General features: G+C 41.1%; 1 protein-coding gene across 2 annotated transcripts in view; it reads right to left on the minus strand.

The window, feature by feature from the left end:
• tbc1d32 (TBC1 domain family member 32) overlaps positions 1 to 17,552 on the minus strand; it is a 150,212-nt gene that overhangs the window by 74,864 nt on the left and 57,796 nt on the right. For both annotated transcript variants that reach the window (XM_033021187.1, XM_033021186.1), the window contains 5 exons: positions 14,553 to 14,635; positions 10,967 to 11,105; positions 9,592 to 9,679; positions 3,589 to 3,707; positions 1,054 to 1,173 (listed from right to left, as the gene is read on the minus strand). In XM_033021187.1, the coding sequence (XP_032877078.1) occupies positions 1,054 to 1,173; positions 3,589 to 3,707; positions 9,592 to 9,679; positions 10,967 to 11,105; positions 14,553 to 14,635 (549 nt within the window). The remainder of the gene's footprint in view (positions 1 to 1,053; positions 1,174 to 3,588; positions 3,708 to 9,591; positions 9,680 to 10,966; positions 11,106 to 14,552; positions 14,636 to 17,552) is intronic.

The raw sequence follows: 17,552 nt of genomic DNA on the forward strand, positions 1-17,552 counted from the left end.
CTGGCAAATGTATTAATTGGTACACGATGGGTGGCATGGACCTGCAGGGCCAAAGGGCCTATTTTTGCATGTATATCATTTTCATTAAACGACATAAACTGGTGATGATGCTTTAACTGAGAACTAAGCAGTGACTTATCAAGCTCCAGCCTGATTTGTTTAATATTGTACACTGTTCTGTATTTACTTTTTGGAATATGAGAATTGCTGACAGCACCAGGATTTATGGCACATCATTAATTGCCCAGGAAATATTGATGATGAGCCATGCACTTAAACTACTACCATCCGTCTTGTGAAAGAACATTTACAGTGCAGTTGGCGATACTCACACAGTAACATTCTGGAGTAAAAATGTTATCATCCTGCACCCTTAGGACTTTGGTTGTGCCATAATAGCAGATTTCCTGCACTATTATTGATTGTTATTGCTAATAACACTAACATATTTCTAAGCTACTTTTAACACAGTAATTTAATAAATTTTCTTACAAATCTATTTAGGGTTATTTTCCAAACCCTAATGAATCTATTGTTTAAAAGCTGAAGAAATGGGGAGCCAGTTCATTTAAAGGGAAAGCCGGAAAAAGTGCCCTAATCTGTTTAAAAATGTGGGACTAATGTATTTTAAAGGGAGTGGCGAGTAAAAAGGGAAAATTGGATAAAAGGGTCGCAGTGAGGTTGAGTGGGAAAGAACTGCAGATGCTGGTTTAAATGCACAAAATGCTGGAGTAACTCAGCGGGACAGGCAGCAGCTCTGGAGAGAAGAAACGGGTGACGTTTCGGTTCGAGTCTGAAGAAGGGTCTCGACCCGAAACGTCACCCATTCCTTCTCTCCAGAGACCCTGCCTATCCCAGTGAGGTTGAAGTGAGTGCAAGAAACAGGGAATGTTTTAAAGAGATCATGGGAAACAGGACCCCAGTGTGATTAAAAGAAGTGAGATGCTGCAATATCTGGATTTTCACATTTATCTTTAGAAAGTTTATACAGAACAAATTGTAACAATATATTAACAATAAAGTACTTTCAGGAATAAAAATAGTTCCACTTACAACAACTGAGCTAGGCACTTCACGTAAGGAGTATACTGCCTTGTTTGGTAGTGGCAGATTACCAATAAGTTCGTAGACAGCTTGGTAAGAAGAGAGCAGATTCACCAGAGCTAAAAATGACTTAAAATAAAGAAGATTTCTGTCAATATCCATAAACGCTAAAGAAAATCTTAGTAACATAGAAGAAAAAATGTCCAAAGTAAAAGCACAGAATCAGAAAACAAACTATACGGCAATAAGTTCAGTGCACAGCATACCTTTGGAAATATAATTTATTGACATCAAACTTAACTAAACCACACTACGTTAGTTGTTTCCAGTAGGAATATTGCAAAGGCCTTAACTTTCACTGGAGCATTCTACAATGACAACAAACTCAATTTTATTTGACATTTATTCTGTAAATAAAGAAAACCAATCCATGCCACCTACAAGGCCAAGACAATCCTTATGATGTATTGATCACTGTACATGGACTATTAATATATTTAAATAACTACAAATCTGCCTCCATAACACATGTGGAGACAAGTCCTTCGGCCCACCAGGTCCTCAGCGACCAATGATAACACATACACTAGTTCTATCCTGCACTCAAGGACAATCTACATAAGCCAATTAACCTACAAACCCGTAAATCCTTGGAATGTGGGAGGAAACAAGAGAAAACCCATGCCATCAAAGGGAGAACATACAAACTCCATACACACAGCAACCATGGTCAGGATCGAACCAGGGTTTCTGGCGCTGTAAGGCGGCAACTCTACTACTGCACCACTGTACAGAACGTCTAATATTTTCAGAACCCACTCTTCTGATGCTGACTTTTCCCATAGGGAAATAAATGGATGGGAAATCGTACATGACAAGATCATAATTCCATGATTTCCACACCAGGCAGATTTGTCTCCCTTAAACAAAAATGCAATCATAAAACTAGTCCTTGAAAACTAAAATTAGCTTCTAATAATTTAGAATTTCTTAACTACAAGTTAAAAATCTTTAAATAAATTTTACAAAATTATTGTAGTTTAATTTAAATAGATATTTAAAATCAGATGTTAAAACAGAGATACATCTTTATCTGCTTTAAATATATTTTTTGTTTATTCACCTTCTGTTAAGCATTGACCGCATGTGTATATTCCACAGCAAGCAAAACAGTTTAGAAGTAAAAATGAAAATAAACTAGCTTTCCTTTAAGGACAAGTTTTATGATTGCATTTTTGTTAGATTGCCTCTACTACCATGTCTCCCTCTATTACCATAATTAATATAATAAACCAACAAACCAAAATAATTCTACAACAAGAAAGTGAGATTTAACAATGTAGAAAATTGCAACAAGTTCACATCTTTTGAGCTCATAAACTCTAGTCTTCATCAGGATTGTTTGGTTCTCAGGTTATGTTCGGCACCTAGGTTCAAATTCATAACAGATGTATAAACTAAAAACTTTATCTGGATACAGAAGTCTTTCATGAAATAATCTCTTCAATTTAATTCATATACAGCTGTAGCAGAAAATCTCCATGATCTATAATTGCTTGTTTGAGAGACAACTGATTCGTTATCGGGCAATAGAAAACAAGAGTGCCAAAGATGCTAATGAAACCAGATGGCACATAACAACATAAGAAAAATAAGCAGAAGTATATCATCTGGCCTCTTGAACCCACTCTACCACTTTGTATGAACATGCTTTATCTTTCACCTCTGCACTATTTTCCACCACTCGACCCGTATCCCTCGATTTTCTTCTAAAATACATTCATCTCTGCATTGGATATATTCAGTGAATTCTCAGGATCAAGGCTCGACCTGAAACGTCACCCATTTCTTCTCTCCATAGATGCTGCCTCACCCTATTGAGTTACTCCAGCATTTTGCGTCTACCTTCGTCCTGTACTGATTCCTATTGTGTCCCAGAATCATGGCCTCTAACCCCAAAATAATCTGTTTTCTGCCTTTTTAACAATCCTCAATCCACATCAGTACATTATCCTGAGATTCATGTGCTCTCATTTTGTTCAACAATTTTTTTGCATCTTAAAGGTCTTCTAAAAGTGGTTCGTCCTTAATCCAAGTTTAATTATAAATCAAAAGGCTCTCACAGATATGCCAATATAAACCCATGCTGACCCAATTTTTATTTTCTATGTGCCACTTCCTTTTAAAATAATTTATAATAGATTCTAGCATTATCTCTGCCACTGCTCTGTAGTCACTTTCTATTTTCTTCTCATGTGGCTACATTCTAAACTGTGGAGAACCATCCTGGCATTCATGTAGTTTTAGATGACATCAGTGTTTCCACCATCTCCATTACCACAACATTCAAAACTATAAGAGTGAGAATAGCAAATCCTCAACATTGGTTAATCACCCAGTCTACATCTGTTGCTGTCCACTATTTCTAAATACCACTTTATCTCACCCCAGAGAATTTGCAGGAAATGGTAAGAATATTTTTCCTTGGCACAATGCCATTAGTTGGTTAAAATCCAGGGCTTCATTTCCAAATTTCCCACTTACCTTCTGACAGCTTCGATCTATGGCCTCCACTGGAGTTGGTTTAGGATTGATCATTCTAGCGTCATCTCTTCCACACTCCAAAACAGACCACAACTCCATTACAAGAGCTTTGATAAACCCTGAAAACAAAAATAGATGACACTATTCAAACATGAAAATGTGTTAAAAAAAATACTGTATGTCAAAAATCTGAGAGCTAGCTATTGTTAACCATGTTGATGAATCAGATATTCTATCTCAAATGGATTATCAACTGGACTAAAGCTTTTCACATATTACATACTACCTTGTATATGCATGCAGCCTATGACTAAATCTAGTATTCCTACTAACCAGAGCATACAGCTTTCAAAGGCGTTTAAAACAAATACCATCAATAGATGCAAGGCTTGAAGGTTCGGTTATGTTCATTTAAGGTGGGTCATAACAATATATTTCAAAACTTCGCACAGTAACATTGGTGATGCAACAACAGTTAGAAACATGGGATTAGAAATGTCTGAAGATGATGGAATATGTACTCAGGTAGTACCAACCGAATGGGAACTAGAGTCAATGTATCAGAGTAGTGATGTTTCTGATTAAATAATAAACAAGCTCTCTGGATTCTGATGAAAGGTCAAAGCAATCTGATATCAGCACTGTACATAATACTCCTAATCTGGACTAACTGAAGTTCCCAACAAAACTGACTTCCCAACTTTTATACTCAATGATCCAACCAATAAAGGCAAACATACCAAATGCCTTCTTTACCACCCTCTCCTCTTACATAGTCACTGTCAGGGAGCTATGGATGTGCTCAAGATCTCACTGTACCTCAATGCTCCCAAGTGCCCCATATTTATTGAACACTTTCCTTTTGCATTTGATCTGTCAAATTGCAACGTTTTACACTTGTCCCAATAAAATTTCATCGACCATTTATCCACCCAATTTTTTTACTGATCTATATCCTGCTGTTACTCCCCGAGTTATTACAGGATGTGTCCATATCCTGCCACCTCCTTTGACAACCTTTCACACCATCCACAATTCCAATCATTATGGTGTCATCTATAAACTTACTAATCAGCCCATCTAAATTGTGATCCAGATATCAATTAACCATGGAATATTATTTATATCCCAACCTGCCTTCAACAACAGCATTCTTCTTTTGTGCCTTTCCCATCTACCCTGCAAACAGGCAAAGACTCAAAGATCATTCTGCTGATTTTTTTTTGTTATATGATAGCATTTGAAGCTGAGAAGTGGTGTCAAAGCTAAGGTGAAGGCTGACAAAGAAGGGAAGCAGGACAGCAAAATATAGATATCAGGATAGAAGGTGAGTATGAGTAATTGAGACAATGATGGCTTGAGGCAGCTCAAAAGTAAGCCAACTGTGAAGAGAATCGGAGGCTTTAAAAATAAATCTATGAGACTTGTGGGACTGAGCTTCTCACTCATTCAATGGCATTTCTAACAATTAATACTTGTTACCAATACTGTAATCAGAGGAAAGAATATTTATCTCACTGAAATTCATCATTAAAATCTTTCCTAAATTTCCTTCGTATGAGGTAATAAACCCAGTATTTACAGTAAATTACTGAAATAGTACCAAAAACTTGCATTTTCTTCATTAGTCTTGCAAAATTATATGTGGAATTAGATAAAGACGCAAATCGAATGGGACTATTTGAGTGGGAATGCGGTGAAAATTTATTATCACGAATTGATATCAACACGGGCTAATTATTATAAAAAAGGAGGTTAATTTTATTTTTCGCACATGGCACCTTTGTAATATGGCACAATACTCCCACTGGAACTAACCTATAAATCTACCTTACAGAGCTCACTAGCCAGCCAGTCAGGGAGATCTTAACGTAATTTGTAAGGCATTTATAGAGGATAAATGTAAAATAAATAAACAATAAATTATTTGAGTGCAGAATCGAGCTAGTCATACAGCACGGAAACAACCTTTCAACCCAACTCATCCACGTTGAGCAAAATGCCCCATTGAAGCTTCATCTGCCTGCACCTAGTCCATGTCTCTTTGTACCTTTTCTATCCCTGTACCTGTCCAAATGTCCTTTAAATGTTGTTATTATATCTTCCTCTACTGCTTCTTCAGGTAGCTCGTTCCATATAACCATCACCCTCTGTGAGGACCACTTACCGGCTGATGAAGATCTCTCCGTAATTCTTGATTACCATCTTCACTGTCTACAAATCCACCTATTTTAGGACATAGGGCCATAAGTGATAGGAGTAGAATTAGCCCATTCGGCCCATCAAGTCTACTCCGACATTCAATCATGGCTGATCTATCTCTCCCTCCGAGCCCCATTCTCCTTCCGCTCCCCATAACCTCTGATACCTGTACTAGTCAAGAATCCATCTATCTCTGCCTTAAAAAGATCGACTGTCTTGGCCTCCACAGCCTTCTGTGGCAAAGAATTCCACAAATCCACCACTTTCTGACTAAATACATTTCTTCTCATCTCCTTCCTAAAAGAATGTCCTTTAATTCTGAGGCTATGACCTCAAGTCCTAGACTCTCCCACTAGTGGAAAACATCCTCTCCACATCCACTCTATCACAATCACAATCACAATCACAATCACAATCACAATAATATTAGCCAAGTATGTTTTGCAACATACGAGGAATTTCATTTGACAATAGACAATAGGTGCTGGAATAGACCATTCGGCCCCTCAATCCAGCACCGACATTCAATGTGATCTTGGTTGATCATCCCCAATCAGTAGCCGTTCCTGCCTTCTCCCCATATCCCCTGACTGCTACCTTTAAGAGCCCTATCTAGCTCTCTCTTGAAAGCATCCAGAGAACCTGCCTCCACTGCCCTCTGAGGCAGAGAATTCCACAGATTTGCCAGATCAGTCAAACAAATAAATGCAACGGGACACACAAAACACATTTTAACATAAACATCCACCACAGTGACTCCTCCGCATTCCTCACTGTGATGGAAGGCGATAAAAAGTTCAAATCTCTTCCCTTCATTGTTCCCCCGTGGTCGGGGGCCTTGAGCTGACGGGACGATCTTGACTCCCGTAGCCAGCGGTCGGGCCCTCCGCATCGGGGCGATTAGCTCCTGCATCGGGGAGATGTCAGCTCCCCTGCGCCGGCGATCGAACCCCGCATCGGGGCCGGTCGAACCTCTGCGTCATTGGAGCTCCCGACATCCACGGTCTCTCCCAAGACTGCGAGCTCACGATGGTAAAGTCCGCAATCCCGTGCCTGGAGAGATCCCAGGCAAGGGATAGGATGTTAAGTCCACGCCCTGTGCTGGGGCACAAGGTCAGTCCGAGGAGGCCTCCAGCTCCATCGTTGGTAGGCCGCAGAGCGACCGGAGACACGATCTCGAAAATAATCGCATCTCCGGCAAGGTAAGAAACTGAAAAAAAGTTTCCCCCTTCCCCCACATAAAATAAACCGGAGAGCATTTACACTAACTTTTAACACACACAAAAATGTTTTAAAAAGACAAAAAACCAGACAGACTGTTGGCGAGGCTGCCAATCGTGCGGCACCCCTAACCAAGCCTTTCACTATTCTGTATGTTTCAATGAGGTCCCCCCTCATTCTTCTAAACTCCAGCGAGTACAGGCCCAGTGCTGACAAATGCTCATCATAGGTTAACCTACTCATTCCTGGGATCATTCTTGAATGTGTCATCTGCAAGCTTATTAATCATGTCTTGTATATTGTCATCCTAATCGTTGATATAAGTAATAAATAGCAACTTGTATTAACACCAATTGCCGAAGCACACCACTAGCCACAGGCCTCCAATCTGAAATACAACCTTCCACCACCACACTACTTCCTACCATTAAGTGAAGAGAAACAGTAGCTCAGTTATAACCAGTTAAATGAAATATTATTCCTATTAATGTGCTGTCACATAAATTTCACACTACAAATTACAGAAACATAGTTTGATGTGTAATCGATCATTGAGCCACAAAATTATGCAGCAGGGATACAGGTCATTTGTCCCAAATTGTCCATGCTGAACAAAGGTGCACCCTTCCGTATTAATCCCATCTTCCAGCCTTCATGGAAGGTTCAGCGCTTTCCATGCCACAGCAATTTAAGTGCTCAACTTTAGTTCTTATTTGCTATCGACAACTAGCTTCAACCACCTCTCAGGAATTTACAAAGGTAGACAAAAATGCTGGAGAAACTCATAGGGAATGGAATAGGAGACGTAGGGAATGAATAGGAGACATTCGAGACCCTTCTTCAAACACACACTAAAAAGGTCTGAAGAAGGGTCTCGACCCGAAACGTCACCTATTCCTTCGCTCCATAGATGCTGCCTCACCCGCTGAGTTTCTCCAGCATTTTTGTCTACCTTTGATTTTTCCAGCATCTGCAGTTCTTCCTTAAACACCAGGAATTTACAACCCTCTGGATAAAGAAGGTTCCCTCATACCACCTCTAAATCTTTCCCTCTTATCCTAAATCCCTAGTTGTATTTACGAAACGGGGTGAAGGTTTCCTGCAGTCTACCCTACATTTTCATATTATAAAACTCAATCATGCCTCTCTTAACTTCCTCTGCTCCAAGGTGAACAGGCCTGGTTTCTCCAGTCTCTCTTCATAACAGAATTGCCCTACCAGCGAATCCTCCCTCTGGCACGATGACTCTGTGCACACAAAAAAAAACTGCACACAATACTCCAGCTGAGGTCTGAATATTATGCCACATGCCTTCCTAACTAAATTATAATACTGTATTGCCACCCTCAAATATCTGTTGCCGTAATTCAAGTTCCCTCAGTTCCTCAATTCTCCCTACAACTCATGGTATATGACCTATTCTCATTAGTATTCCAAAAATGCATCACAACACATTTGTCTCCATTTTGTTTTACCCTATTTCACCAATACTTCGATTTCCCTTTGCAGCCAAAGACTACCTTCCATTTCCCTTGAGAATGGTGCAAATGTTCTCATGCTAATAGTAATCCAAATATTCTATTAGAATGCACATTCTAAATCCTAACTTGCATTGCACATATCCTAATATCACCTCTGGTTCTATTGACAATCAACTTAGACGATATTTATTATCATAATTGTTTAAGACAATTTAAATACTTTCTTCATTTTATTCAAACCCTTCATGATTTTGATTGCCTATGTCACTTCTCCTCCTATACTTCTATGCTGCAAATTGTCTTTGCTTATCTATCCTATCCACATAAAGATAGTGCTCATGTGGTCAAGTATAATACATTGGCATGAATAGAGGACATAGAGCAGAAAAAGAGATGGACAGGCCTAAGGATTTGGCTAAGTACTTTGCTTACCTCTATGCATCCCAGGTCAATGCTACAGAATAAAAAAGCATATTGTCCTGAGAATGCTATAATAAGCACTCCTAAGACAATGTTATTCAAGATCAAATGTAATGCTGCAAAAGGAGCATTAATACGATACAATATGATAGAAATGTATTTATCCCAGGAGGGAAATTGAACTTCCAACAGTAATAAAAAACACAAAATACATGAAACATTAAATTAAAGTGATGATGGGAGATGTACAAAGATTGGGGAGGGGGGAAGGGAGTCAGTCTCAGTCTATCCCACTACAGAAGGGGGAGGAGTTGTACAGTTTGATAGCCACAGGGAAGAGGGTTCTCCTGTGGCGTTCTGTCCTGCATCTTGGTGGAACCAGTCTGTTGCTGAAGGTACTCCTCAGGTTGACCAATGTGTCATGGAAAGGGTGAGCTGTATTGTCTAGGATGCTCCACAGTTTTAGCAGCATCCCCCCCGCCAAGACCACCTCCCATGAATCCAACTCCGCCACCAGGACGGAGCCAGCCTTCCTGATGAGTTTGTTTAGCATTGCATGGGAAAATTACATCATGAAATACACCACTGAAATAATAAAGGATACTTGTAACATTTCATTTACAGTAAAATTCTTCCAATTTACACCAGATTTGGCAAACTTCCACTCATCAATGTTTACCTGAACTTTGCAGTGCCACAATGCCATGTGCTGTTGCAGCTACCTGTGTGACCATTACTCCATATCCAAACTTTTCACATTTGCTGACCTGCCAAATTAAGGGAAAAGTAAGTACATTTCCTACAACTTGATCTAGAATTTGATACCCAAACCCCCCCCCCCCCATGGAATTCAGCAGAGGAAAAGGGAACTTGGGATAAATGGTGCAAATTTACATTACAAGTTCACACAAGAAAAAAATGTTTGGTGCAGGTCGGTGCAAGAGACCTTCTTCATTTGATTTGAAAGGAAGAGAAAAAGCTGAGAGAATCTTGTATAATTTTAGACTTTCAGTTAGGTCAATAAAATTAAAATAGACATCTAATATTTTCTTAGAATTTATTTTAAACTCGTTATTTTTTTTAATGAGAAAACGCGTCTGAAAGAATTTTAGATTTTTTAGTAACTTACTTTTCTTCACTTTTGCTTTTAAAAATTAAATATTTTTGATGGCTCCTTAATTCCTAAATAGGTTTAAGGTGAATGGAGAAAGATTTAATAGGAACCTGAGGGGTAACCTTTTCAGACAAAGGGTGGGGGGGTGTATGGAACAAGCTGCCGGAGGAGATAACTATTGCGGGTACTATTGCGACGTTTAAGAAACATTTAGACAGATACATGGAATAGGACTGGTTTAGAGGGATATGGGCCAAACGCAGGCAGGTGGGACTAGTGTACATAGGACATCTTGGCCGGTGTGGATGTTGGGCCGTAGAGCCTGTTTCCACGCTGTAAGAAACTATGATTGCATGACTATACCCGACAGTACTCATTACTGATCTGCAAAATGTGCCCAAACTATATACGGTTAACCTATTATTATTTGATGATTAATTACTTGCTATTTATAATCAGGATTCTGGTGTTCTTGACTTTAAACTGTTGCCCACAGGAATTTAAGATTCTATTTTAAATCACTATGATCAAGGGGAAAAAGAAAGCTTCTCGAAATGGCACTGAAATAATCTTAAAGGTAATAAAATAATTGTTTATTTGTGAACATACATTTGGGCCTTATGAGCCTATCCCACTTACACGACTTTTTCGGCGACTGCCGGCACCCGTCATAGGTCATTACAGGTCGCCAAAATTTTTCAACATGTTGGTGTCGCCTCTATGGTCGTGAGTAGTCTCCTCAGTCGCCCAAAGTGTATTAGCGTCTTTCTGGTCGCCGGTGGATTTTCAACATGTTGAAAAATGTTGGCGACCTGTAATGACCTATGACGGGTGCCGACAGTCGCCGAAAAAGTAGTGTAAGTGGGACCATCGTGTAATGATGGTAACATATAATGTTAATTCCATTCATCCTCATGTAATTGTCAGATTTTATACAAACCTGAAGTTTTTTAGTGAATCTGCTAAACATATAATTCACACACTCATTGATTGCTCCAGTTTGCTGCAGAAGTAATAATCCTTTTGGAGTAGCGGCAAAGTTTAATAGATTGTCCAGAAGCATCTCTTCCAAGTTCATCCTAACAAGGAAGTTAAAGGATTTTGCTTTTATGGTAGCTGGAAAATTTAAACATGTTATGCAATGGTAGTTCAAATGAGATTCCTCCTACTGGGTGTCATGGTACACCAGTCATTGAAAGTAGGCATGCAGGTGCAGCAGGCAGTGAAGAAAGCGAATGGTATGTTAGCATTCATAGCAAAAGGATTTGATTATAGGAGCAGGGAGGTTCTAATGCAGTTGTACAGGGTCTTGGTGAGACCACACCTGGAGTATTGCGTACAGTTTTGGTCTCCAAATCTGAGGAAAGACATTCTTGCCATAGAGGGAGTACAGAGAAGGTTCACCAGACTGATTCCTGGGATGGCAGGACTTTCATATGAATAAAGACTGGATAGACTCGGCTTGTACTCGCTAGAATTTAGAAGATTGAGGGGGGATCTTATAGAAACTTACAAATTTCTTAAGGGGTTGGACAGGCTAGATGCAGGAAGATTGTTCCCGATATTGGGGAAGTCCAGGACAAGGAGTCACAGTTTGAGGGTAAAGGGGAAATCTTTTAGGACCAAGATGAGAAAAAAAAATTTCACACAGAGAGTGGTGAATCTCTGGAACTCTCTGCCACAGAAGGTAGTTGAGGCCAGTTCATTGGCTATATTTAAGAGGGAGTTAGATGTGGCCCTAAAGGGATCAGGGGGTATGGAGAGAAGGCAGATACAGGATACGTAGTTGGATGATCAGCCATGATCATATTGAATGGCAGTGCAGGCTCGAAGGGCCGAATGGTCTACTCCTGCACCTATTTTCTATGTTTCTACTTGGATACCTCCACATCCACAATTTTAACTAGGGACATTGCCTACAACACAGGGTCAGCCACTCTAGGCAGGTATAAATCCGTTTCACAGACTAATATGTGGCCTGATGATGCAATCAGCATGCCAATTCTGCTTTAACTCGGGAAAATGGGAATTAAGTATGACATCAAACCTGAAATCTGGCAACAACTAAGAGAATGCCTAGAAAATGCTAAGTCTGTTAACAATATTTTGATACCCTGCACTCCTTAGAGTCTGGGGCTCCAAAAATTACTTCTTTATACAAGAAAAAAAGCTCCTTTCAGATACACCTAAAGCAATAGCTGGTATGTCCTCACTTCTGTTTGTTAAACATGACTTCCCTCCTGCATATTTTGGGTAGACATATTGTTCTGTCAGATTGCAATGTGACCCCATTAAAAAATAGGACTGAATAGAAAATATATAGCTGTATACACTGTAATAAAATGGGAGACAGATTTGAAAGGTATAATGGCTAACGTTGATACATTCAATGTGTACCATGGAAGAATGCAGTTGGAAATAGAATGATAAGTCACAGAACTACACAGAACAGAGATTGGACTTTTGGCCTATCACGTTCATGACAACATTTTTGTCACATTTTCCCGCACTATAGCCCTCTAAGCCTTGTCTATTTCAGTATCTATCCAAATATCTCTTAAAAGCAATGAATTTCTCTCCATAACTAAAGTCTTCCAATCCAAATTACATCATGGTGAATCTTCTCTGCACTCTCTCCTGCACAATATTCTTCCAATGGTGTCGCGACCAGAGTGCACATAATACATCACGTGTAGCCTAACAAATGATTGATAAAGTTGACAAATAACCCATTAACCTTTATATTCCATGTCCCAACCTATGAAGGTAAGCATACCACATGCCATCTTCGCTACCCTATTTACACGTATTACCTTTTTTAAGGAATTATGCATTTGCACCACAAAGTTTTTCTGTTCCTCAACATTCCTTGGCACCGTACCAACTAATGTAAATGTCCCATTCCTATTTGACTTCCCAAAATGCATCATCTAGCAATTGTTTGGATTAAATTCCATCTGTCAATACTACTGCCCAACTTTCAATCTGGCTGTGGCCTTAAAGTAACTTACTCGTTATCCACAACACCATCAACTTCTGTTCCATCCACAAACTTAGTAACTATTTCTCCTCAATTAACATCCAAGTTGTTAATATATAATCACAAACAACGAGAGTGCGAGCACTGAACCATGCAGTACATCACTGGTCACAGACTTCCAATCAGAAAAACATCCTTCCACCAGCATCCTCTCCTCTGACCTCTTTTGGATCTAATTAGCTAGTTCACCTGGATCCTATGTGACTTAACCTTCTCTACCAGCCTGCCATGTGGAATATTACAACATTCATAGACAACATCTGCCATCCTGCTTTCATCAATCTTTTTAATTACCCCTCCCCCGTAAATCTCCCCCGCACAAAGCTATGATGACTATCCCCAATCACCCATCTCGCCAAATGTATAGAAATTCCATCCTTTCGGTCTCTGTCCAATAATGTTTCTACCACCGATGTACCGTAGCATTAAAATACAAAGACAAATTGACCCAAAGAAACTGGGAAAAGTCATAGAGAACTAATTAATAATAAATAAAAGTTAATGGAAACACAGTATACTTCTTTTATAGAAATTGTAGTAGTATAGGTCCATCAAAGATTGCCTCGCACCCTTGGTTCCAGGACCTTGCTGGATTATCCGTTTTGACAGACCAGAGGTCACAGCCTCCGAGAGGAGGCAAAAGGTACTGAAAAGTTTCACCTAGGCCGCCGGGGGGGGGGGGGGGGGGGGGGGGGCTGAGATACTGGCCTGCAAAGTTTGCCTCAGAAGTTGGCTAACTTCTGAGGCCAACTATGGGAACAAATTTGGTTGGGGACAAATTCGACCTGCTGATCGGCCACGGAATTGCCGATGAGGTTGACTGCCTCACCTAGCCTAGGTGCCACATTTCGGGCGGACTTCCAAGTGGGGTTTCAAGTATGCACCGTAATGTTGTCTGATTAAAGGAGGTGCCAGATCAGCAGATGCCAGAAATTCGGTGATGAACCTGTATTATATTATAGCAAGGATGAGTACTAAGGTTTAATCTCATAATCTGACAGATGCTGGTTTCAGCATAACCACATTATACATTCTTCATAGCTCTTTCAATGTCTGCCATCGAGTATACTCTTTAACCACTGCTTAACAGGCAATGTAATTTTGATGCAATGTTGCGGACCACCTGTCTTAATGCTCGTTTGCATTAGCAATGTAGGAAAATAAAACATTCTTACCTATTGGGCGAAAGGCTGAATTATCAGACCATAAGGCATCGGAGCAGAATTAGACCATTTGGCCCATCAAGTCCATTCTGCCATTTGATCATGCCTGATCTATTTTTCCCACTCAACCTCATTCTCCTGTCTGCTCCCCGAAATCTTTGACACCCATATATAACATTAAACCTAATATTGGGCCTCATATTAAATGCAATGTAGTGGTTTCATGCAGTTAACATCAGAATTTAAAGTAAGGATTAAGAAATAACTATTGTTAACCAGCAGGATTGCTGATGATTACAAAATAATAATTCACTAGTACTTACATGTTTTGCAGTTCATGAGCTGTTGAAGAGCCTGATTCACTTCCTGCTACAGGAGTTGGTATTCGTTCAGTAATTAAACTGGCCTGATTTATGAAATAAAGTTAAAACTAAGGTATGACAACATTTCTCTTCAACTTCATTAGTAGTATGATAGTAAGATCAATTCATTTTTAAACATTCCATCATGCAAAAATAGATTTTCGCACAAAGATTAGATTTTAGCACCATAACTTTTGAAGATGCATCAACTTAGAAAACAAGAAATTATAATAATAATAATAATAATAATAATAATAATAATAATAATAATAATAGGTGTTTTAACAACTATGCAATTCTAAAAGAAATTGAAATAAAGCCACAAATAAGGGATTCAAAATTTTCTTTATTTTAGTTTAATAAGCAACTAGCACTGTTTTAAAAAATTCAGATAACAGTTCCCGGTCGGCCAGAAACATCACCTCTACGTCTGGGATCATCGTTCCAGGCTCCGATTCTTTGTTGACATGGGAGCAGAGATCAGCATACTAACCCCGTCCGGAGTCGACACCCATTCCGGTAAGTGAGGCCCTGCCCTAACCGCCGTCAATGGCAGCCCTATCCAGACATATGGAGTCTGCACAGTTCCCCTTATTTTCGGCTCCTACCATTTCACGCAGCCAAAATTGACCTGGTGCACGGTTACCACCAGATACCTGCCCACCCAGATGATGTGCCCAAAATCGCCATTATCACCCCTTTCGGACTATTTGAATTTTTGAGAATGCCTTTTGGCCTCAAAAACGCCACCCAAGCGTTTCAGCGGCTTAGGGACATGGTCGGCCGGGGGTTGGAATTGTTATTCATCTATCTCGATGACATTCTAGTTGACAGTCGCTCTCGTCAAGAGCACTGCGCGCACCTCCGGTTACTGTGCCAGCACCATAGTGACCATGGCCTCGCCATTAATGCAGCCAAGTGCCAGTTTGGCCTTAACTCGATTACCTTTCTCGGCCATCATGTCACCCAACAGGGCGCAATCCTGCTCCCCACCAAGGTGGAGGCCATTCGACAGTTTCCCTGGCCAGCCACAGTGAAAAGTCTCCAGGAGTTCGTTGGTATGATAAACTTTAACCATCGTTTCGTACCAGCGGCGGCCCGGATTATGCGACCTTTGTTTTAGTGTCTGGGCAGGCAAACAGCGATACCTAGTGTGGGATGCTGAATCCACAGCCGCATATGATGGCGCAAAGGAGGCGCTGGCAAACGCAACAATGCTCGTCCATCTGCGGGCCAATGCTCCTACCGTTCTCACCGTGGACGCTTATGACACCACTGTCAAGGGGGTCCTCGAACAATTCATATACGGTCGCTGGCAGCCACTTGCCTTTTTCACCTGGCACCTGCGCCCTCCAGAGATAAATTACAGCGCATTTGATCGCGAGCTCCTGGCTGTCTACATAGCTGACCGTCATTTCCGTTATTTCCAGGAGGGCAGACCCTTCATGGCTTTTTCAGACAACAAACCTCTTACCTTCGCCTTCACTATAGTGTTCGATCCCTGGTCCGCATGACAACAGCGACATTTGGCTTCCATTTCGGAGTATACCACCTGTATCCAACACGTGGTGGGTAAGAACAACCAGGTTGCTGACGCCTTATCCCGCACTGCCATTAATGCCATTCTGACTTTGGCTCCGGGAATCGACTATTCCGGCCTGGCCGCTGCGCAACGGGACGACGACGAGATGCTAACATATCGTACCGTCATTTCGGGTTTGATACTGGAGGACGTCCCGGTTGGATCCACTGGCATTACCATCCTCTGCGATGTCTCCACTGGGCAACCGCGACCCATTGTCCCCACAGCTTGGCGGTCGGATTCTCGATTCAGTCCACGAATTAGCCCACCCTTCTATCCGGGCAACCACAGCGCTGGTGGCGGCCACATTTGTGTTGCTTGGGCTACGTAAGCAAGTTGGTTCCTGGGCCAGGGCCTGTGTCCCCTGCCAAACATCCAATGTCCAACGTCACGTGAGAGCACCTCTGCAGGATTTTGCCGTCCAACAACACCTTCGACCACATCCACGTCGATCTTGTGGGACCCCTTCCGCCGTCCCGAGGTGTCACCCCCTACTCACCATTGTGGACCGGTTCACGCGGTGGGCCGAGGCCGTTCCACTCGCTGTCAATTTGTTTTTCTTCGCAGGAACTTGCACCGGACCCCGCTGCAGCGCCCTTACGAGGGTCCCTTCCAGGTGTTGCAGCCGGGCGTCGCGACTTTCGTTCTGGACATCGGGGGCCAACAGGAGGTCGTTTTGGTGGCCCGTCTTAAACCTGCTCATCTCGATGTCAATCGCACGGTGTTGGTGGCCCAGCCCCGCCGTAATGGTCATCCGCCGGCCCTCCCGCACCCACCTTTGCCTACGCATGTTGTGCCTGTGTCCACGCGGTCCATCTGGTTTATTTGCTCATTTTCTTTCCTCTGGTTCTAGGGGGGGGGGGGTCATGTATCAGCACCTAGTGGTTAAGCTGTGCATGCAGAACCCTCATCAGAAGTCGGGACTGTCACGTGATGGGATTTTTTGCAGGGTTTTTTAGAGTTAGTAAGTTTGTTCAGCAGCTAGTGCTCTTCGCAACGACAAAAGTTTAAAAAAACGTTTACTCTCGACTGAGTGCTCTTGTAGTTCAAGTAACGTTTTGTCAATAAAACCATTTGCTCTACCCGCTGGTCTCGCTACAATATCACATTTCAATTTTATTCACTGGAAACAACATAAATTTTACTCCTGATTGAGGATTGAATTTATCTACTTCATTATTATGTGAATACAGTAAATGAACGTCCTTTGTATTTATTAGTATTTATTTCTTATCCTTATTAGCTTCTAATAATAGGTAAAAAGATGATGAAAGATAGGTCATATAGTAAGAGATATTTTGGATCTTGATAAGAACAATAGTGTTCCCTAATGAGGTGGGGCTGTTGAGCATTTGGAGGCAAACATTCATCTTATTGCT

Source organism: Amblyraja radiata, chromosome 5 (genome assembly GCF_010909765.2).
Source record: "Amblyraja radiata isolate CabotCenter1 chromosome 5, sAmbRad1.1.pri, whole genome shotgun sequence".
Taxonomy (NCBI): domain Eukaryota; kingdom Metazoa; phylum Chordata; class Chondrichthyes; order Rajiformes; family Rajidae; genus Amblyraja; species Amblyraja radiata.